This window comes from Scyliorhinus canicula, chromosome 2, assembly GCF_902713615.1.
Source record: "Scyliorhinus canicula chromosome 2, sScyCan1.1, whole genome shotgun sequence".
Taxonomy (NCBI): Eukaryota; Metazoa; Chordata; class Chondrichthyes; order Carcharhiniformes; family Scyliorhinidae; genus Scyliorhinus; species Scyliorhinus canicula.
Window position 1 is genome coordinate 146,205,935 of NC_052147.1, and position 22,830 is coordinate 146,228,764.

General features: G+C 45.8%; 1 protein-coding gene across 1 annotated transcript in view; it reads right to left on the reverse strand.

Annotated features, from left to right (window-relative positions):
• LOC119959010 overlaps positions 1-22,830 on the reverse strand; it is a 316,096-nt gene that overhangs the window by 150,373 nt on the left and 142,893 nt on the right. The window contains exons 28-30 of the mRNA XM_038787558.1: positions 21,234-21,347; positions 15,394-15,513; positions 10,897-11,022 (exon numbers count right to left, since the gene is read on the reverse strand). Of these exons, the coding sequence (XP_038643486.1) occupies positions 10,897-11,022; positions 15,394-15,513; positions 21,234-21,347 (360 nt within the window). The remainder of the gene's footprint in view (positions 1-10,896; positions 11,023-15,393; positions 15,514-21,233; positions 21,348-22,830) is intronic.

The window sequence follows — 22,830 nt, forward strand, 5'->3', positions numbered from 1 at the left end:
TTGAAAAACCCCAGGAACTCCAAAAACGTCTGGGAGCCAGCTGCATCCTGGGCCTGGTCTGGCCTCCGCGAGTCCGGGCCCTCGGTTGCTCCGACCTCCACCTGCTGTACCTGCTCAGCTGTGATGTGCGAACCAGACTGTGACCCAGGAGACTCAACACTAAATAGGCCCGCCGGGGTGAGTGTCTCTGGGATGATGGATGTTGTGGGAGATAGCAGTGCCGCAAGCCCGATGTTGTCGCAATTTAGCGCCTCCTCTATGGTGTCGGGCCGCTCAGAGTCCGGAGGGTTATCGCTGGCCATTTCCGTGGCTTGTAGTCTCGCCACCCTCTGGGCGTCCTGATCCGCAGATTGGGTTGGAGAGGATGGGGCTCCCCGCTGATCAGGCACCCTCTGTCGTGCAGCCCCGGGTGAGGTGGCGGCAGATGCCTGTGTCCATCTGCAGCCAGACGGCCCTGGTCATTCGGCATCACGTCCTAGGGAAGAGAATGAGACGGGTTATTTAGATTTGCTCGGCAGGCCGCTGGACGGTCCCAGTGGGCAGCGTGTGAAGGGACAGAGGATGGGGGAGGTATCCCAGTGGGCAGGGTGTGTGAAGGGACAGAGGATGGGGGAGGTATCCCAGTGGGCAGGGTGTGTGAAGGGACAGAGGATGGGGGAGGTATCCCAGTGGGCAGGGTGTGTGAAGGGACAGAGGATGGGGGAGGGGTGGGTGTTTGTCAAGGAGGGTTGTCTCACTTGTTGCAGCTCCGCCAACCTCGCATAGCGCGACATCCCGGGTGGCAGACCCCCCAACAAGGTCCAGTGCCCTCTGCTCAAAGGTGGTGAGGGGGTGCAGGTTGGGCGAACCCCCTCCAGTCCTGTGCCGTTCACGGGTGCTGTGAGCGGACTTGGCCTGTTGGGGGAGGGTACATAGGTAGATCATTACAATACGGCAGGTATCAGCAGTCCGTTCAGATACTGGCACAGTTTGGGGGTCAAGTTGTAATAAGACCATTGCATCTCTCCACGGGGCCAGAGCGCTGGGTCTGTGACAACTTTGTGGACCACCCTCAAATAACTCTGCCCCAATCCCCCTCCACCCCCCGTGCCAGGGGGGGAGGTGTGTGATTAAGTAAAGGGGGGGAGGGATGGTTGTGACCAGGGGGCACCTTCTTGGCACTTACCCTGGCAGCCCTGGTGAGGTCGTGAAGCTTTTTTCGGCACTGCTCTGCAGAGCGAGGGGTCTGCCCCACAGCACTGACGGCAGCAGCCACCTCACGCCAGGCCTGGCGTACCGCGCTGGCAGGGTGGCGATGCCCTCTCCGCGGGCGGATGATGCCCCTCCTCTGCTCGACAGCATCGAGCAGCGTATCCACATCGGCCTCCACAAAACGAGGTGCAGCTCTCCTGGGCTCCGACATCATGGCCTACAGATTCTGTGCTCGCCCGCGCCTTTTTACGGCGTCGGGCGGCGTCACGTGGGCATGATCATGTCGTCGCCGCGTTCCGTTGTCATCGCGCACGTGATTGACGCGGCCGCGTTACTAGCCCATTTCCCGGAAGTGAATACGTCGGGAAATGGACCCTTCCCGACCGTCGTAAAATGCGCCCGTTTTTTACAACAATTTTGCGATATTTCACGGGTGCGGAGAATCGCCCCCATTGTACCTGACGTTACATGCTTAAAATCATATTGCTGTGAAAATTCCTGCCATTCTGTACTGTTGAAATATAATCCATTATCACCCATTACTACCTTTGGCATTCCATGTCATGCAAATGTTGCTTTTGTATGCATGATTACACAATTTACTGATGTGCGAGATAATTGTGCTATCTCTGGATAATTTGAGTAATAATCTACCACTACCAAATATTCTTTACCATCAAGGTACAATAAGCCTATTCCAACCTTTTGTCAAGGAATTGACAGAATTTCACCTATTTTCATCGGTTCCTTTGCTTGTCGATATTGATATAGTTGACAAGTGGTACACTTTTGCAACATCTTCTGCATGTCTTTGTTTATTCCCGGCCAATATACAGTATCTCACGCTCTTCCCTTGCATTTCTCGATTCCAAGGTGACCCTCGTGGATCTTTTGTAGCAACTCCTTGTGCAGAAACTGTGGAATTACGATTCTCTCTTGCCTCAGTAACAAACCATTTGCTACACTTAGCTCTGATCGTATGTGATGATATTTAGAACATGAATCTTTCGGCTACCCATTGTTGAGATTGTGTATTCATCCTTCTCTGTTTCTTCAACAATCAGTGTTGACTTTGCATCCGACACTGGTACTGTTTCAGTAATCATATCTACATGAACCTGCAGATCCTCGCCAGTGGAGCCGTCATCATGTGCTGTTGTAACTCTAAACAATGTATCTGCTACCACAATGTGCTTACCAGGTGCATAGATTAATTCAAAGTCTTATCTCTGAAGTTTCACCATCAGACGTTAAATACGAGGGAACATCTCCTTGAGATTCTTCTTGATTATTGCAATCAACGGTCCATGATCTGTCTCGACAATGAACGTAGGTAGTGGAGTGATCTGCATATCTGTGTATATATACAAGGGGTCAACGTAAATGCAGTACAACTAAGCAATCACTAGAGGGTGCTCAGGAGATGTATAAATACAGACAGACAGGTAGTCAGAAGCACTCTTCACAGGAACGGCAGCTGAGCAGGACACAGTCAGGCAGCTCAGATGTAACATAGTATAAGAGCTGGAGAGAGAATGAACTCATACAAATAAAGCACCCACTTCAACTGTAAGACTACGAGCTTTATTCAGACACAATGAATAACACATGGTGCCAGAAGACTTCAGAACGCTGACTATAAGATTACACAAGATGCAGACACAGAAAGATTGAAGCGACAAGAAAACTCGTACTGGACATTCGATGTGGGGAGATTTCACTGATTCGATGAAACTCGTTGGAACTCCACCACAGCTGAAAACAACCGGTAATTTAAGTCATAGATGGAAAAGTTTTAAACAAATGCTCGAAATATATATCATATGTAATGATTTGAGAACAGCCTTAGAAGAAAAGAAAATAGCACTGCTCCTAGCAGCACATGAAGCTAGAGAAATCTATAACGGCTTTAAATACTTGAAAGGTTAAGACAACACCAAATTAGAAGTAATACTAAAAAAATGTGAAGATCACTGTAACACCAGTAACAATGCTGCCTTAAGACATTCAATGCATGGAGACCAAATTGCACAGGGAATGAGTGATGTGAAACTCAAACAATCATTACCAGAACAGAAAGGGTTAATGCTGGAAATTGCCAGTGAAAGTGCAGATCGCAAGAAAAAAATAACTTTTTAACAAGTAAAAATGCCAATAATGTTCTCCACGGATCTGAAGAAGTTAAAATGGCGTCTGAGCACATTTTAAACTGCCCGGGGAACAAAAGACGCAAATCTGGGTCTGCGCATGCGCAGTCAGCATAAGATCGAGCACCGTTCGTCGATAAATCTGCACATGCGCAGTTGAACGAAATGACCGTACAGTTCGACAACGGATCTGTGCATGCGCAAATCGCACATGCGCAGTTGGTCAAAAAGAGCGCACGGTCCAAAGATAGATTTGCACATGCGCAAGCGCAGTTCACAAGAAAGCGCACGGTAAAGGAACATCGATTTGCGCATGCGCAATCGATTCCTACGGTTTACGTCATGAGTGTCATGATGTCTAATGACTCAGACCACGCCCACTTAAAGAAGAAATGCCCGAAAATCACAAACAAGACTCTTAAAGGCACAAAACCAACAAATTCAACCTCAAAAGGCACAACATTTCCTGAACTTCTACCAGCAGTTGAAAATCTTTCAGAACACCCTGGAACAAGCAGTCTGCACCACCCAAAGTGAAGAGCACAATGACAAATCCAAAACCAAAGAAGAGAACAATTACAAATCCGAGAACAAAAAAAGATGATTTGTTTATCGAAAAATACTACTCGGACAAGGCCGAGTTATTCAGAAATGCAAATCATAGCATCAGCAACATTGCAAAGGTTACAAAGCTCAACACGACTCTACTCATGGTCGATGAATCCAATACCATGATGCAATGGCAGGTCGTCGATACATTGGATGATGGCAACCTGCCAAATACCCAAGAAGAACACGATGCCACACAATGAGTACTGACCGACTCTGTTGAGAGAGCACAGATCGACTCCACAGAGAGTACACTGCATGACTCCACACAGAGAGCGATGAAAGATTCCACAGAGAGAGCGATGCAAGCCTCCACAGAGAGCTAGTTGACAGACTCCAAAATGGAAGCAATTAAAGACTCCATAGTGAACGCCATGCATGATCAAGACCATGAAGGTCTACCCACCGTATCTGAGCAACCAGAAGCAGACTATGAAAGTCTACCAAGCATACATAATCAACAAGAAGACAATGTAAGTCTACCCACTGCATGGAGACAAGTGACAATGCAATCACAATCGACATACAGGATATGCAGGAACACAGCGAGGCTGACAGATCTCAGCTCATCTGTACAGAAGCACTCAACAATCAGAGCAGAGCTACTCATGAGTCCAGTGAGACTACGTCAATTGAAACCTTATCCACTCTAAACTACTCACAAGAAAATTAAATCTTGAAGATTTTGACTCCAGAAGAGAAGCACCAAGGAAGGAAAGAAGAGGAATCAAATCCATCACAAATGACTGATGTCACCAATATCAATGCCACATCAGATCATTCTCACAATCCTCAAGGAGAAACGCTCAATGAAACAGCAGGCACTGACACCAATAACTTGGAGAATGACTCAAATTATCCACACGTAACAGTCATTGAGCGCAACAAGAACAACAAAAACCACATGAAGCACAGCAGAAATAAGAACAACAGCAGCAACAACAAGAAGTACAACAAGAACAACAACAAAAACTTCAAGCAGAACAACAAAAACTACAAGAACAACAAAAACAACACCAAATAGCATAACCAAGACAACAACAGTAACAACAAGCACAACAAAACAACAAGAACAACAAAGAAAACAACACAAAACAGAAACAATAAGCATGACAAAAACAACAAGAACAGCAACAAAAACAACAAAGACAGAAACAACAGAAACAACAACAATGAAACACCGACCTGTACAACATGGCACAACTCTGCACATGAAGGACAATGCAACAGCACACACCAAAACAATGACAAGAATACAAACATACTATGGCATGACAACAAATCTCACTAATTCACATTTGCTCTAGAACAAACAAGCACACCAGCTTTCAACACACTAAATCTATACCACAAGTACAGAAACAAGTTCACGTCAGTCAACATCAGTGGTTCAATCATTCAAACACCTCATGATGACTTGTTGGTTACTTAAAACACAAGAACACTGATGAAATTCACAACAAAGTTACAATATCAATATCACCACGTCAACAACAGAAAAAAAACTCAACCAAACAAATTCATTAAGTTTGGACTCATAAATGTTTTATGAAGATTGGACTCATAAATATTAATTGGCTTTGCATAATAACCAATATCATCACCACTTGTACAGATATGCATATCATAAGTAATCCAGTTGTTTTGTACAATTTTTTTAACACTGTACAGAAAATATGTAAAAGAAAAAAGGGGGGATGTAGTGATCTGCATATCTGTGTATATATACAATGGGTCAACGTAACTGCAATACAACTAAGCAATCACTAGAGGGAGCACGGGAGATGTACATGAAGTCAGAGGCACTCTTCACAGGAACGGCAGCTAGTGAGCAGAGCACAGATGGCAACTCAGATGTAACAGCGTATAAGCGCTGGAGAGAGAATTAACTCATACAAATAAAGCATCTACTTCAACTGTAAGACTATGAGCTTTATTCAGACACAAGGATTAACACAGGTAGATGATACATGTAGCTCTGGATTTTCTCCAAACCATTCACTAGCCCTTTACACTCTTTCCATTTCTGCATAACATCATTCAGTTTCCGTCATAGATCTTGAAGCATATGATACTGGTTTCCAATTACTACCATTTCTTTGTTGCAGCAATACTGCACCTAGACCATCCTTTGATGCACCTGTTTAAATCTTGGTATTTTCTGTTGGATCGAGAAATGTTAATACCAGGCTACTGTGTCACGTGCTTCTACTTTCCTGACACCTATTGGTCGGAGGCTATACATATTTGCACATGCACTTGTTAATGCATATCACTCCAGAGTATACCTTATACACGTGGGAAGAAGGAGTACTCCCTCTCCCCGGGGTTCTTAAATCTCCACGGGTCCACCATACCCATCCTTTCCAAAGACCCTCGCAGCTCCTTCGCCATCAAGAGCCTTCTGATTGACCTGGGGCTTGATCCATCCACCCTCGGCTCCAGCACACAATTAAAGTCCCCTCCCATAATCAACTGATGTGTGGCCAAGTCCGGAATCGCTCGCAGCAACCCCCTCACAAACCCCACATCATCCCAATTTGGTATGTATATATTCACTAGCACCTCTGGCATCCCCTCCAGCACCCTGCCCACTGTCACGTATCTCCCACCCGGGTCCCGCATTTCCTTCGCACCTACAAACCCCGTTTTTGTACTCAGCAAAATGGCCACCCACCGCGACTTCGAGTCAAACCACGAGTGAAATACCTGATCCACACATCCCTTTCTCCGCCTAACCTGATCCCTCACCCAGAGGTGCAACTCCTGCAGGAAGACTACCCCTGCCTTCAAACTTCTTAGGTGCGCAAAGATCCGAGATCGCTTCACCAGCCCTTTTAGCCCCCACACTTTCCATGTTATGAGCCTGATCGGAGGCTTGTGCCTCCATTCCCCTCTACTGTCCGCCATCCTCTACTACCAATTCTGTCCCCATTAATTTCACCCTCAACCGGACCCATCCAAGATGGCCCCCTTCTCTGCCCATGACCACGCATCTCCTCCACATCACATCTCCCTCCCTCCCCCCCACACCTCCCCTATCCCTCCTCCCTTGGCTATCCACCCCACCTCATTTCCGTTCACCAGCATTATCTGCCCACGTGGCAGCTCCTGCCCGACGACTCCTCCTATCTACCCTTCCATCCCTCCCCCACCCCTTCCTCCTTGATCTGTGCAAGTGGACCTCCCACTCCCCCACCCAAACAAAGGAACATCCGTACACTGTGGTGTTTGGTCCCTTGTACTTTAAGATTAACTCACCAAACACTTTGATCTGTTCAACCAAGATCCTTTTATTGGGTTTTGCGCAGTTAGGTGGCAATCTGATTCAGAGCACGTTATCATGGAGTCGTTCTACTCCTCTGGAACATACAATTTCCCTGACCTGTTACATGTATGTCTTATAACCCTCTACCTTGTGGTCTTCTGGAGATGGCCTGATAAGCCTCACTTTATATACAGGTTCCCAGGTCAACATGACCTTGGTCCATACCGCCACCTGCTGGTTGGAGGTCTCACACCATCCAACTGTGATATGGCCCATAGGCATATCACCACATCCACCTTCCTCACAAAACATCAATATAAAGTTCTTGTTACAGGCAACATTACATGTTATATTATATGCTGTTATGGCATATCACTGATACAGTGAGAGGGTTTTACAAAAAGTGTCCATTTGTAGTCTGTGCAGAAATCAGTTTCCATCTGGTGTCTGCTTCTGCACAGTCTGGCTCACTTGCCTGTTACTTGTCTTGTGCTTTGCCCTGTGCCATTGAAAGGCTTTGGTTAAAAAGCCCCCTCCACCCTCCAACCCACACACTATCCATCTCCTCCAAACTACGCAGTGCCAACTCCTCCGTCATCCATCAAAGTTCAGTTCTCCCCCATTTTATGCTCTTTAATAAAGTCATTGGTCTCCTCTGAGGTTTCAAAATAATACTCCCAGTCTTCGAAAGTCACCCACAGTTTCGCTGGATGCTGCACCCCAAATTTGATCTGTCTTCGATATAGAGCCACCTTGGCCCTGTTAAACACAACACGCCTGTTCACCAGCTCTGCTCCAATGTCCTGGGATATTCGGACCTTGTTCCTTGCCATTCACAGTTCTGTTTCTCCCTGGTCCACTGCAGGATCTTTTCCTTCTCCGCAAATATATGGAGCCTCACAATCACCGCCCGTGAATCCCCCGCTCTCGGCTTCTGCCTCAGGAACCTGTGCGCTCTATCGACCTCTGAGACCTTGTCCACCACCAGCCCCGCCAGTATCCTTGGGACGTTTCTCGTAGCAAGGGGGCACCGGTAGTACTGGTAAATGTGTACACGTCCAACTGTGACGACACGGGTTTTATAAAGAAGACCATGGTGGAAATTCATCACATTGGACATTGACATACACCGTTGATCATGGGCAGTGTGGGGGGGGGGGACACTTTAACTGCGTACAGGACCCACTGATGGACCAATGAAACCCAAAAAGGGAGAAAAGGCAGGCATGGCTCGGGAACTGGGAATATTTATGGAGTAGAAGGGGACAGTGGATCCATACGGTTCCTACACCCAGGTGAGAAGGAATTCTCGTTCTTCTCACCGGTACATAAGGTATACACCTGTATCAACTTCTTTGCAGTGGGGAAATAGGTGCTTCCAGAAATAGTGAGAGTGGAATACTCTTCGATAGTCATCTCCGATCACACTCCACATGGATGTGAGTTTGGAGTCAGGCTGCGTCCAATGGCCCACATGGACCTCCTGGCCAACAAGGGCTTCTGCCAGAAAACATCGCGGACCATAAGCGAGTATATCACTAACAACCAGAATGGGTAAGTCTCACCTTCCACGTTCTGGGAGGCACTGGAGGCTGTGATTAGGGCAGAAATTATAGCCGACAGAGTTCGTAGAGACAGAGAAGAGAGGTGGGCTAAGCAACAACTCGGCTCCATCCTGGAAGTTGACAGAAAGTACTCCGAGGCCCCGTCTGTAGAGCTTCTGGTGGAGAAGAAAAAGCTACAAATGGACTTTAACTTACTATCCACCAGGAAGGCAGTGCACCAACTCTGCCACACACAGGGGACCTTTAATGAGCACTGAAAGAAGACTAGCTGCCTGTTGGCTCACCAGCTGAGAAAACAGGCAGCCATGAGGGACATAGCCTAGGTAAAAAACAATAGAGGCGGACTGGTAGCTGAGCCAAATAGGTCAAGCAGGCATTTGAGGTCTTCCGCCAGGGACTGTACACCTCCCAGACCCCGATGAGGACTCAGGGATGAAATGGTTCCTCAATGGACTGGACATGCCAGTCATGGGGCACGATAGACAGAGGGAGCTGTAAACACCAATAAGACTGGGAGATGTCATGGAGAGCATCAACTCCATGCAAGCAGGGAAGGCGCCCGGAACTGATGGGTTCCCAGCAGACTTCTATAAACAATTTGAACCAGCTCTGGCCCCGCACCTACGGGACATGCTCGCACTCACTCACGAGGGGCACTGTGACTCCTACTCAAACACAGACCACCATTCTTCTAAATTCCAATAAGTGTGGTCCAAGTATACTTAATATCTCCCCATAAGCCAATCTTCTCAACTCCAGAATCAACCTAGTGAATGAGCTCTGCACCCTTTCCAGTGCCAATACACCCTTTCTCAAGTAAGGAGAACATAACTGTACACAGTACTCCAGGTGTGGCCTCACCAGAACCCTTTCCAGCTGCAACATAATCTCCATGCGTTTAAACTCCGTCCCTCTCGCAATGAAGGACAAAGTTCCATTTGACTTCTTAATTATCTGCTGCACCTGCTAACCAACATTTTACGATTCATGCACGAGGACACCCAGGTCCCTCTGCACAGCAGCATGCTGCAATTTTTTACCCTTTAAGTAATAGTCCATTTTGCTGTTATTCCTACCAAAATGGATGACCTCACATTTACCAACATTGCAGTCCATCTGCCAGGCCCTTTCCCACTCACTTAAACTACCTATATCCTCTGCAGACATTGTGTGCTCTGCTCATTTTACTCTACCACTCACCTTAGTGTCATCTGCGAACTTTGACACAATACTCCAACTCCAAATCATCTATGTAAATTGTAAACAATTGCGGTCCCAAAACTGATCCCTGAGGCACACTGCTAGCCACTGATCGCCAACCAGAAAAATACACATTTATCCCCACTCTTTACTTCCCATTAGTTAACCAATCCTCTGTTCATGCTAATATGTTATCCGTAATGCCATGCACCTTTATCTTATGCAGTCGCCTTTTGTGCGGCACCTTGTCGAATGCCTTCTGGAAATCCAATTACTCCACATCTACCGGTTTCCCATTGTCCACCGCACTCGTAATGTCCTCAAAGGAGGAAACCAGAGCACCTGTAGGAGACCCACGCAGACACGGGAGAATATGTAAACTCCACACAGACAATCACCCAAGGCCGAATCAAACCTGAGCCCCAGCACTGTTAGGTAGCCATGCTAACAACTGTGTTACCATGCAATCCTGTGGTGGATGGGGAACATTTTATAAATCCTTTCATTAGATTTCTTGAGGGGGGTTTATCTGGTGGCCAAAATGACCTGTTGGAGTTACATCTCTTGAGTGTTGAAAGCAGTTGATTGGTTCGGGACATTTCAACAGCAAGTCTTACTATTGATGATTGGCCAACATGCTCTGTCACTGAACCACTCAAAGGCCACTTTATGTATTCCTCGATCTAGCACCCACCATTCCTCATAGAGCTTAAGAATGTTCTCCTGTCCACATTTGATGGACAATACAGCTTTCTTGCTCTTCCCCCTGTCTTTTTCTCAGTCGTTATTTGGTTAACTGAAGTCCTCGAACACTATAGTTCCCTTATTATTCCATTTCTCTGAATTTTGCAGAGACTTGTTCCTCGATCAATTACTCATTACTCAGGGGTCTATTGTAAATGCTGTTCTGTACTACCTGAATAGCTGCGACTGGTGGGTGGTCTGAAGTTTCATCTACGTCTGATTCACTGTCTGTGAATATCTGTGATACTATTGAATGTCTGTCTTTTGGGCGACTCCCTCTCGACTGTCCTGCATTTCTCTGTGTTGAAAAATTCAAAAGGGGTAGGTTTTTCATTAATGTGCATTGATTTTTTGCTGCTCTGTACCAACTCCAACAGTGAACATGATGGATCATTCAGATCTGGAACATATTTATGCTTTACAAATTAGGATGCAAAGGTAAATACGGAACCATTTGATTTGTTACAACACTCTCGGCTAGGGCGCTAGTCAATTACAACCCCCTTTAAGCTCTGGATTTGCAACATAGTTAAATTAACCAATAATTCTTAGAAAAAATACCCAAAGTCTTTGGCCCATGGCTGCCCAATAATTACAGTCACCAGGTTGTAAAGTTAAACACAATTGTGTTTATTAATAACAGTGACCATAATGAAATATGCAGCAAATACAACAGGTTAACTATTATCTAATTTCTAAAACCCTATTTTAGCTTGCCCACCCGCACCCTCCAAACAAATGCCCACACAAGACAAACAAACATAGAAGGAAAGAGAGGGGTATAAAATAATAAGGACGAAAGTAAAAAGATAAAGGGTTGGATTCTCCATTTCTGTGCCTAAGTGCCGGTGCTGGCATGGGATTGTGACGCCCAAATCGGTGCCGAACCCTCACTGATAAAACTCCGGGCTCCGGCGCCAAAAACAGCTGAAGAATGGCCGGGTCCGTAACCGCACATGCGCACCGGCCTTGCGCGGATCCAACCTACCAAATACGACACCACAAGACAACCCCTGGCCACCCCCCACCAGTCCCCCCAGCCTTCACCGAAGCCCGCCAGCCAGCAGCATGGCTCCTGGCCTTCTATAGCGGCGCTGGAGACAGTCCACAGCTGCCACGCCGGTTTCCCGGGACCACATGTCAACCGTACGGTCGGGAACTCGGCCCATCAGGGGCAGAGCATCGGGGGAAGGCGTTCAGATGATGCGCCAACATTGTTCCAGCGGCATGCGGCGCGCAACATGATGACGTCATTTCAGACAGGGAGGAGAATCAAAAACTGCACCAAACCAGCGCCGCCCCCGATTTGGCCGTCGGAAGGCATTCTGATTATGATGTCGGCATTGGTCATCGGTGAATCCTGCCAAGAGTCTTTGTTTCAGTTGGCTGTTTCTAGCACCTTTCCTCTCTTCAGACTCTGCATTCATTTTGAGGTTTTCACTGTCGATTCATTCAGGTTTCTGCAGTTTCAGAAATACAGCAGCTTTTCTGAAGAGAACATGAGGGGGAGGAGAGCCGGTCCTTTCTTTTGAGCATCCAGGATTCAAACTCTGCATTTCCAGGGTCTCTGGAAATCATCCCATTCAAGCAGGATCTAATCACCAACTGTTACCGGGCAGAATATGGCCTTTCGGTCAATTCAGTGGCCACCAGCTAACCAATTAAACTGAGTCCCATCCTATCTCTCGGTTGCCACAAAGCCTGAGTTTGGCTGCTCAAACACCATATATTAAGTGGCAACTTTATGAATACCTCGTTCTCTCTGCTGCTTGACTTAAAGATGGATGTCCATTAACCATCCATGGATCAAAATGATAATAGCAAAAATAAAGGAAAGGGGGATAAGGGAATCAGCTGGATGGCCCCTTACAGATTTTCAAACTGTTCACTGCTCCCTGGTGCATTCTCCATGGCAATGCCTGCATGAACAATTGTAAACACATGGGGCTGGATTCTCCAAAAATGGGGCTCTGTCCCCATGGCAGCATTTTTACGCTGGCGTTTCACTCTGGACTTTCTTTAAGAAAGTTCTGAGTGATTCTCCCACCTGAAGGGGGCGGACAGGGCCCCGGAGCACTTCTCGCAGCTTTGGCTGTGGATACGGGGCCCCGCACTTCTGGTCGGGGGTCCGTGCATGCGCAAGGCGCAGCCTGCGGCGGCTGCCCTGTGCCACATGGAGGACTCAGCCGACAGACCTGGACCAGGAAAGAAGGTCCGAATGCTCGGACCACGCCACTCCATATTACCCGGCTGATCCACCTCCCCCGGCCGCCCATACGGCACCCCTCCAGTACCTGATTCCCCTGCCCCCCACCAGGGAGGCCGCGGACTGAGTCCGCAGCCACCACCTTAGGTTCCCGACAGACGTTAACCACGCCGTTGGAAACTCGGCCAGTTGCACGAGGAGTATCGTGGGGGAGGGGGAGCCTCTGTCAATGGCCCGCTACCCGCACCGTGTAAATCGCCCATGCACATTCCCAAGCGATTTCCCGGGGACCGGAAAATCACTTCAGCAGCGCCGGGCACGATTTCTGTGCGAACGCCCATTCTCCGCCTCCGCCCCCCGTGCCGAACGCGACTTCGGTGCGGAAGCTCGGAGAATCCAGCCCATGAACTATTTACAAATCACCGCCTGTATTATAGAACCTGAATATTGCTGAAAGGAGAGGCATGCTGTTGAAACTTTTTGTTTTGCACTCAGACAGATTAATAAGAATAATCTCGGCAGTTAACTCCTGCTGCATTCTCTATGGCAAAGCTTCTTCTAATCAGAGTCCACTTGCCAGCCAATTAGCACCCTCTTCTCTTCCAGTGGAAGTTATTGTTCCCTTTGAGATTTGGTATTCTTGTGAATCTGTCCTGATGAGTGTAAGACAAAGACAACAACTGCATGTCTCAATTTTTCAGCAATATTTATAAATTATTTAATTAGTTTTATTGAGAATGGTGAGGAGAGGTTTGTCTAATGGACAGAAAATGGCTCTGGCTGTCAATTAATAAACTAAGTGAGAAGTAATTTAGCATTAACTTCAATTATTTCTACTTCTGTGAAGATAACTGCAGAATCGCTTTTGGTATTTCGTTCAGGCCATGCATCCCACAAGACGATTTTGTCTCTTGTCCTTCATTGACTCCAGCAGTCCTTTACTATTTGATTTACATTTTTAGATGTTCATAAAATAATTTTGAGCTCCCTTTACATAACCCACTAATCTTTTCTCTGGTCATTGTATATCATCTTTCAAATGCCCTTTACACGCTCTGTATTCAACCTGGTTTTTAGTTATATTCTATAGCCAGTGTTTGCCAAAAACTTCCTTTTCCCTGTTCCATTAACCTCCATTTCCTTTTTCATCTGGGAAGCGCGAGATTGGATGCCCCAACTTTACCCCTTTTAGGATTAAGTTTCTTTTGTACTTGAACTTTCTCTGCCTCGTCATTGCTCTTTTACCATATTCCTGATTATTCATGGTAGATCTTTTATAATGAACCCTGGAATCAATAGAGTGCAGAAGTAGGCGATTCAGCCCCTCTAATCTGTACCAAACCTCTAAAAGAGCACTTTACCTAGTCCCACTCCCCTGCCCCATCCCTATAATCCCATACCCCATCTAATCTGCACATCTTTGGACACTAAGGAATAATTTTAGTGTGGCCAATCCACCTAACCTGCACAATTTTGGACTGCCGCCTCAGTCATTAAGGTTGTCTCTCCTCCAGTTCAGTGGTTTGTTAAATGCAGTGCACGGTTTGCCCATCGCCCACCCACCTGCTCCAACCAGTCTCACATTTTCATGGCGGGGGTCGGAGGGAGGGATTGAGGCATCAAGCGGCCTGCCTACCCTTGGGCTTATTGAGACTATTAAATTGGCCACGAAAGTACCTCATCCCACTCCCGCCACTATTTTACCCGAGCAGAATGAACCCCACATTGGGGCAAGCAGATGTCAGACAAGGGGGGGGGGGAATCCTTTTTGGGGGTTCCCTGCCCCTTTGGAAGGATTCCCCATAATTTTATCTCCCCAGTTAACCTTCCTCCCAGCCTCTCAGACCCTCTTAATGGCCAGGCCCTACCAATATCCTAGATGTACTTGAAGTGCAGCCCCAATTAGCCCTTCTTCGGGGGCTCCCTGTATTCCAGCAGCGGAGACTGCTCAAATCTGGCCAATCCGAATGGCCAACAGCTCTCTAAGGCGAGGTTTCCTCCAGAAATCTCACCTTTAACCAATTAATGCTCTGCTGAGAGTAAATGGCTGTTGTACAGCCGGTATTGACAAGACTGTATTCGCCATCAATCTTTGGTGACGAGGTGGGAAACCCCATCATCCAAAACATCTGGTCCTGTGTTCCTTTCCATTACCTATTTAAGTGAAATGATATTATTATCACTATTATGCAGATGATCTCTCACTGCAATTCACTCTATAATTGCCTTATTTAATTCTTAGAACTAGATGCTCTATTCCTTGTTAGGCGGACTGATCATTTTTTCAGGGTCTCTTCATCTTCTTTGGCCTTTACATTTTCCACACTCTATTTTAGGATAATTGAAGTTTCCCACTATTACTATTCTATTATTTTAAAATTTCTCTGAAATTTTCCAAGGGATTTTCCCTTCAATCTCCTTCTCAATATTTTGGGTTTACAATAAGCAATGTTCTGTTATTACCTTATAACCTGAGAATGCCTTCATATTGTCCATGTCTGAGTCACTTTCTGAACTAAGCAGTGTTGTGACTGAAGATGTGGCTGTTGTGGAAGCTGGTTTCTGATCACTTTCTGCTCGTTTCTATATTGAAAAACCAAAGGATATGATTATTTCTTACAACGCTACATGTACGTTTCAATTAATTTGCTCTGCCACCTCCACTGAATATGGCAGAAGAATGAGATCCTGGCCATATTCATGTATCATGATTATGAAGCCAAGATAGCTACTGATCAAGGGCAAAGTAGTGTGGATGCTGTAGAAAGAAATAGACTTAAAGTTTTAGGCCGGTGATCCTTTAACACTGCTTGATGACCCAAGGCAGTAGATCGAGACATCCTGAATAAATTAATCTTCACCAGAAGAGGAAGAACTCAAAAACCACACCAGAGTACAAATAAACTGCAATGAACTGAGTACGTACAAAATCATTACACTCTGTCCCGACCTGCAACTTTTAACACACGCCAGTTCGTCTCTTTGCAATTGATTTCATCAGTCGTTTGTAATGAAATGCATAAGCAATTCTGTTAATATGTTAATATGTTAGATCTCCAACCAGCGGGTGACAGTAGAACTACACCACGTGACTGCAACCTCAAGGACTCTGGGTGAGGAGTCATCGTGGATAGTCGTGTTTTGTATTAGATCTCGTATTCTAGTTGTTAGCAGTTTGCAGTTTGTTAGTAGTATTCATATTGTTTTCTACCCATGTTAAACACCTAAACTCTTCATGTAACTGGTAACATAGATACAAATTGGCATGCTTTTAAGCAGTAGTTTGCCTTGCACATAGCGGCTCTACGTTTACAGCCTGATGAGTGGAAAATAGCGTTGCTGCTCACTGTAGCAGGTCCACAGCCGATTAAAATCTTTAACACATGTGTATTTAAGCGAGAGGAAGATAGTGAGAACTTTGATGCCATTGTTAGAAAGTTCGATGAGCATTATACCCAAAGAAGAACAAAACTTTTGAAAGATTAATTTTTGACCGGTCATGCAGCAGACAGGCAAGTCATTCAACAGTTAAATTTGCCACATTAAAATCATCAATGATCAGCGAACAAATTGTATTTGGCATTTAAAAAACGATAAAATGCGTGAACATCTTTTGAGGGCAAATGAGCTACAGGTCGAAGATACAGTAAAAATATGCCATGCCAGCAAGTTAGATGCTCAGTAAATCAACACGTTAAACATGAGAAGTTTAGGCATGAAAATCGGGGATGAAGCCAATGGCAGAGACATTGTGATGTACCCAAAAAGAAAATGTGGTATCCACATTAGAGGCCATTTTAAGCAATTGCCAGCCACCACCATTTTGTGTAAGCGGTGTGGAAATAGGCACTTACAGAGGCAATGTCCCGCTTTTGGGAAAATATGTGCAAACTACAAAGGCAAAAACCACTTTTCCAAGCAGTGTTTTTCCAACAAAAAAGTCGACTCACAAAAATCTATAAACACTATTGAAGAAATTAATTTAGAGGTTACATTTTTCATTGATGCCGTTACTAATGAAGACAGGGCCAACGTAACCAAGCAAAAAGAAATGCCTTTGACGAACATAAGAAGTAGCAATAATGAATTATGTACTGAAAATAAAGATAACTGGATAGTTTCATTACTCAAATATCAAACGTTTATAAATGTCAAACTCGATACAGGAGCGAGAGTGAATCTCATCAGTATCACGGATATTGATGCGATGAGACTCAAGCCCAAGATTTTGAACAGATCAGTATTTTTAAAAGATTACATTGGTCAAAGGATTAATTCTTTAGGCCCATGCAAGCTTGAAGCTCAAGTCAAAGCTAGAATGCATGAAGTGAAATTCCAATTGTAGCCACAGTTTGTGAATCGTTGCTAGGTGTGGAAGCTTGTGAAATACTTCAGTTAGTTAAAAAGTATATAGTGCTGACTATGTTTTGAATGTGCATAGTGGATTAGCTCAAGCATTTCTAGAGATTTTTGAAGGTTTCGGTGTCTTGCCATTTACTTACCAAATTCAACTAAAGGATAACACCCAACCCGTAATACATGCTCCGAGGAGAATACCAGCACCATTAAGGGATCGGTTGAAAGCTGAACTTGATAGAATGATGAATCTGGGGGTCATTAAGAAAATCGAAGAACCAATAGATTGGGTAAATTCAATAGTGTGTGTTAAGAAACGCAATAATGATTTAAGAATATGCACGGATCCTAAAGACTCAATGCCAACATCAAGCGAGAACACTATCCAATAACAAAACATGAAGAAGTTAGAAGCAAAATGTTAGGTGTAACGTGCTTCAGTAAATTGAATGCATCGCAGGGTTTGTGACAACTCAAATTGGATGAAGAGAGTACAAAGTATTGTCCGTTTAGCACTCCATTTGGGCACTTCTGTTTTCTTCTAATGCCTTTTGGGATAATATCCGCATCTGAAATCTTTCACAGGGCAATGGAGCAAATTGTGGAGGTACTCAAGGAGTTTGTGTGTATGTTGACAATATAATAGTTTGGGGTTCTACGAAGGAAGAACACAATGACCTACTCAGCAACGTTCTACAGAGTGTGAAGAAGTATGGGTTAAAGTTGAACAAAGCCAAGTGTCAAGTTGGCATTAAATAAATCGTATTTCTGGCGGGACAAGTTGCAAATGAAAATACAGGCAATAATGAATATGCCACGACCATCAGACAAAAAAGGAGTTCTGAGGATATTAGGAATGATCAACTTTATAGGCAAATTTATTCCGAATTCAGCCAAGACAACGTGTCAGAGAAGTTATCAAGAAGATGAATACTTTTGAATGGACAGATAAGCATGAGAAGGAATGGCTTACTCTGAAGACAGCTTTGACAACAACTCCAGTGCTAACATTTTTCTACCTGACCAAGAAAATGAAAATTTCGACTGGTGCATCAAAGTATGGGCTAGGTGGAGTTTTATTACAGCAGTAAGGTGGAGAGGATTGGAAGCCAGTTGCCTATGCGTCTAGGTCCATGACTGACTCTGAGTGTCAATAGGCTCGAATTGAGAAGTCTTGGACTAATTAATGGCTTGGAAAAGTTTCATAGCTATGTGTAGCCTACCAGCTTTTCTGATAGAAACGGATCACAAACCATTGGTAGCCATCGTCCAAAAACCTAAGTGAGATCTCACCAAACATCCAGAAAATGATGATGAAGATCCAGCGGTACGATTTTGATCCAATTTACACCCAAGGCAAGCGCATTGTAGTTGCAGATGCACTATCAAGAGCCACAGCACTGCTGGAAGACAATCATATTGGAGAAGATGTGCAAGTGAATGTCAATATGATAACAGAGACATTGCCAGTGTCTGATGAAAAATTGAAACTAATAGTGGCAGAAATCAAAAAGGACGAAGTTCTGTAGATGGTAATGAAGAACCTCAACAAGGGATGGCCAAAAGGGTCATGTTCAAAGTGCCACAGCATCAGACTAGAAATAAGTGTGGACAATGGATTCTTACTAAAGCAATAAAGCATATTAATACATAGGGCGGTATTCTCTGCCGGCTCCAAAAATCGCGGAGGCCGTCGTGAACTCGGCCGAGGTTCACGACGGCCTCGGGGCCCGCTCCCCACACCTAATTCACCCCCACCCGGGGGGCTAGGAGTGGGCCCCCATCGTTCCTGGCCGCGACCTCGGCCGCCGGAAATGACGCCCGAACGGCGCTTTGCGTATGACATCAGCGTGCATGCGCGGTGCCGTCTTTCTCCACCGCCGCCCGGCAAGACATGGCAGCTTGATCTAGCCGGGCGGCGGAGGGGAAAGAGTGCGTCCATTTTGGACGCAGGCCCGACGATCGGTGGGCACCGATCGCGGGCCTGTCCCCTCTGGAGCACAGTCGCGGTGCTCCCGTCCCAATCGGGCCCCTGGATGCCCCAAATGGGCATCCGGCGCCTGTTTCACGAATGCAGTGACCAGGTGTGGTTGCTGCCGTGGTGAAACGGGCGTGAAGGGCCGGTTGCTCGGCCTATCGGGCTCGGAGAATCGCCGTTCGCCGTGAAAAACGATTTCACGGCGAACGGCGATTCTCCAAGCCCGATCGTGAGCGGCGATTTTTCCGAGAGGGGGGAGAATCGCGGGGGCGCCAGGGGGGCGTAAAAAATGTTGGGAGTCCCTCCCACGATTCTCCCACGCCACGTGGGGAGCGGAGAATTCCGCCCATAGTCTTTGCAAGCCAAAATTTTATAGAAAGTTCATGAGGGCCATCTTGGAATTGAAAAGTGTAAAAAGAAAGCACAGGACATGGTATATTGGTCAGGGATCAACAAGGATCTTCAAAGGATGGTAGAAGAATGTGCAACATGTCAAAAAATTCCAACATAGTCCAACAAAAGAACCAAAGCAGATGGGTGGCATAGTGAGACTTCCTTGGCAGAATGTAGGGATTGATTTGTTTTTTCTCAAAGGGAAAGATTATTTACTGGTTGTGGATTACTTTCCCAATTTTCCTGAAGTGGCACTGTTATCCAGCTCGTCAGCCAGCTGTGCCATCATGCATACTAAAGCTATTTTTGCTCGTCATGGCATTCCACAGGTTGTCATGAGTGACCATGGTCCACGTCTCAGTTGTCAGGAATCGAGGGAATTTGCACAGAAGTACGACTTCAAGCATGTCACATCCAGTCCCAGTCCTTTATATCCACAGTCAAATGGAAATGCAGAGAAAGGTGTACAAATAGTAAAACAATTACTTTAAAAATCGATGGACAGCCAGGATGATCGTATCTGGCGTTGCTCAATTATCGAGCAGCACCTTTGAGCAATGGTTTATCACCATCACAATTACTGATGAATAGGAAGACAAGAACAATGTTGCCATATCTTTCAAATCAACAAGCAAATCACAAAATAAAACATCGACCTCAGTCTCAAAAGAGAAAACAGAAGAGGTACTATGATAGGTCAACCAGGATTCCACAATCTTTAGAACATAAGGATATCATAAGGGTGGAGGAACCCTGATGGCTGGTCCAAGTGTGCAAAAGTAATACAGAAGATAGGTCCGAGATCCTACACAGTCATCACAGAGCAAGGATAGGTACTCAGGAGAAACAGACGAACTTTGTTAAAAATTCATCAACCTGCTACTTCACTGTCAGCAGATGATGTGTGTGAAAACTTCTGTCTACCGAACCAATGCAACCTGAACAAGAGTCAAGTGTACAACCTGAAGGTGTGCAGAGTAATGCAGTTCCAACATAGACACCTTCAGAACCACGAGAATGTCAAGAAGATTCGGCGGATCAACAGAGTTAAGAAGGTCAACGAAACATCGAAAGAAGCCTGACAGACTGAATCTGTCGTGGACACTGTAATGATAAATAATCTGAATTGTTATGCTATGCATATTATGTGTATGATAATTGGTTGAAATAATATACAGTATATTTTTGTTAAAATCTAAAAGAAAGGAGATGTAATGATATGAATAAGCAATTCTGTATGTTAATATGTTAGACCGCCAACCAGCAGGTGGAACCAGTAGAACTGCACCACGTGACTGTAACTTCGAGGAGTCTGGGTGAGGCGACGTCGTGGATAGCCGTGTTTTGTGTTAGCTCTCGTATTCTAGTTGTTAAAAGTTTACAGTTCGTTAGTAGCATTAGTATTGTTTTCTACCCACGCTATTGTCATTTACTAAATCTTAATTTGTCATGAACTAGACATTCTTTGGTGCACTGACTCAACCATTGCAACGCACTAGAATGTAACAGTGTTACCTGGATTATACACCTGACAACAGTGTTATGCATTATGGCAACAGTGTTACCTTGTATTTACCTGCAAAGTAAAGAATGTTGTGGCGGGTTCTACATTTTCATCTTGCTCATCCTCACTCTCATCGAAAGGTACTGGTGATGTTAAATCTTGACTGGTCCAACTGTCTGAAAATCTCTACGTTGGAAAATAGAAAGATTGAGCATTTTTAGCTGCAGATATTGGGCATGAACTACCCGACTGGGGACAGAGTCTCATAACGTGCATGATTAGCTGGGTGTTTCCCGGCATTCGGAGCGCCGAAATACACCCTGCTATGTAATGCCCATCTGGGTAGATCGGAGGCCTCAGCGGAGAACTCCCTGACGAGGCTGTACTTAGCCCATTTTTTGCACTGAGAAGCTCTCCCCGCCAGAACTCCTCAGTGCAGTAAGAGAGTGGGACGGCATTTTTAGCATGTGTATGTACGCAAGTGACAGAGGAGAGGGGTCTGTGTACATGCATGAAAGAAGTGTTTGTGTGTGAGAGAGGGGTGTATGTGTGAGAGAGGAGTATTTATGTGTGTGTGAGGGGAGAGAGAGATGTGTGTGTGAGAGAGAAGTGTTTACGTGTGTGTGTGTGAAAGGGGAGAGAGAGGTGAGTGTGTCCGATATGAGAATCATCTTTCCAGATTCACTCCAACCAATAAAAATGACAAAACATAAGACTTATTGAGCATGATCTTACAGCCATGTGCACTGGAAAAGCATCTCGTCACAGCGTCGCGTGGTTGGTGAAAGCCAGGAGACCCCACTCCCGGGATCTACCCGCTTCACAATGCCTCGAGGTTCAATGCAATCTCGTGAGACGTTGCAAGCGGAAACCCGCCCACAATGGGCAGGATCAGTTTTTAGCAAATCTGCATATTGGACCGAGGCAGTAAACTTTATTCTAATGTGCAGATTCCCAAGGTAGCTGAGACTTTGGGATTTAATCCCTTTGCCTCGGAGACCTCGCGCAAGTGCCATTTGGTACTGGTCCCCACAAACAGGGACCAGACAGAATAGCACTCGTGGGGGTCTCCAAGGGGATCGGAAGCCCCCAGCTGAAAGCCCTTTGGGCAGGTGGTGCCCTGGCACTGCTGGTGCCACCTGGGCACCCTGTTACTGCCAGCCTGGCACAGCCAGGCAGTGTAACCTGGGTGCCAGTCTGGAATTGACAAGGAGGCTCTGCCAGCTGGCAGGGGCACTTCCAGGTTGACACTGCCAAGGTGTCAAGCTGGCACTTTTGCACACACGTGATTGGGCCTGAGTTGCCTGCCGTGGGTGTTGGGGGATGCATTAGGGTGCCGGGGGACCTTGTTGCGTTCAGGCTGGAGGGAGGTCGAGGGAGGTTTTGTGGACCTCGGAAATTAGGATGCCATTTAAAAATAGCTAGAAAAGACCTGTTTACATTTGATTTCTTTGTTTGCATCTGTTTTGCAGCAAAATAAGGGTTGCCAACATTATGTGAATGGTGGGTTCTTGCTCTTCAGAGGTTATTAGGGGTTCCGCAATGCGAAAGGTTTGTGATACCCAGAGCCATGAAAACAAATCTGTGTTGGCACTCCCTCTGAGCAGAAGTAGGCCAATGGGCTCTTGAACCTGCTCTACTATTCAATAAGATCTTCTTGCCTCAACTG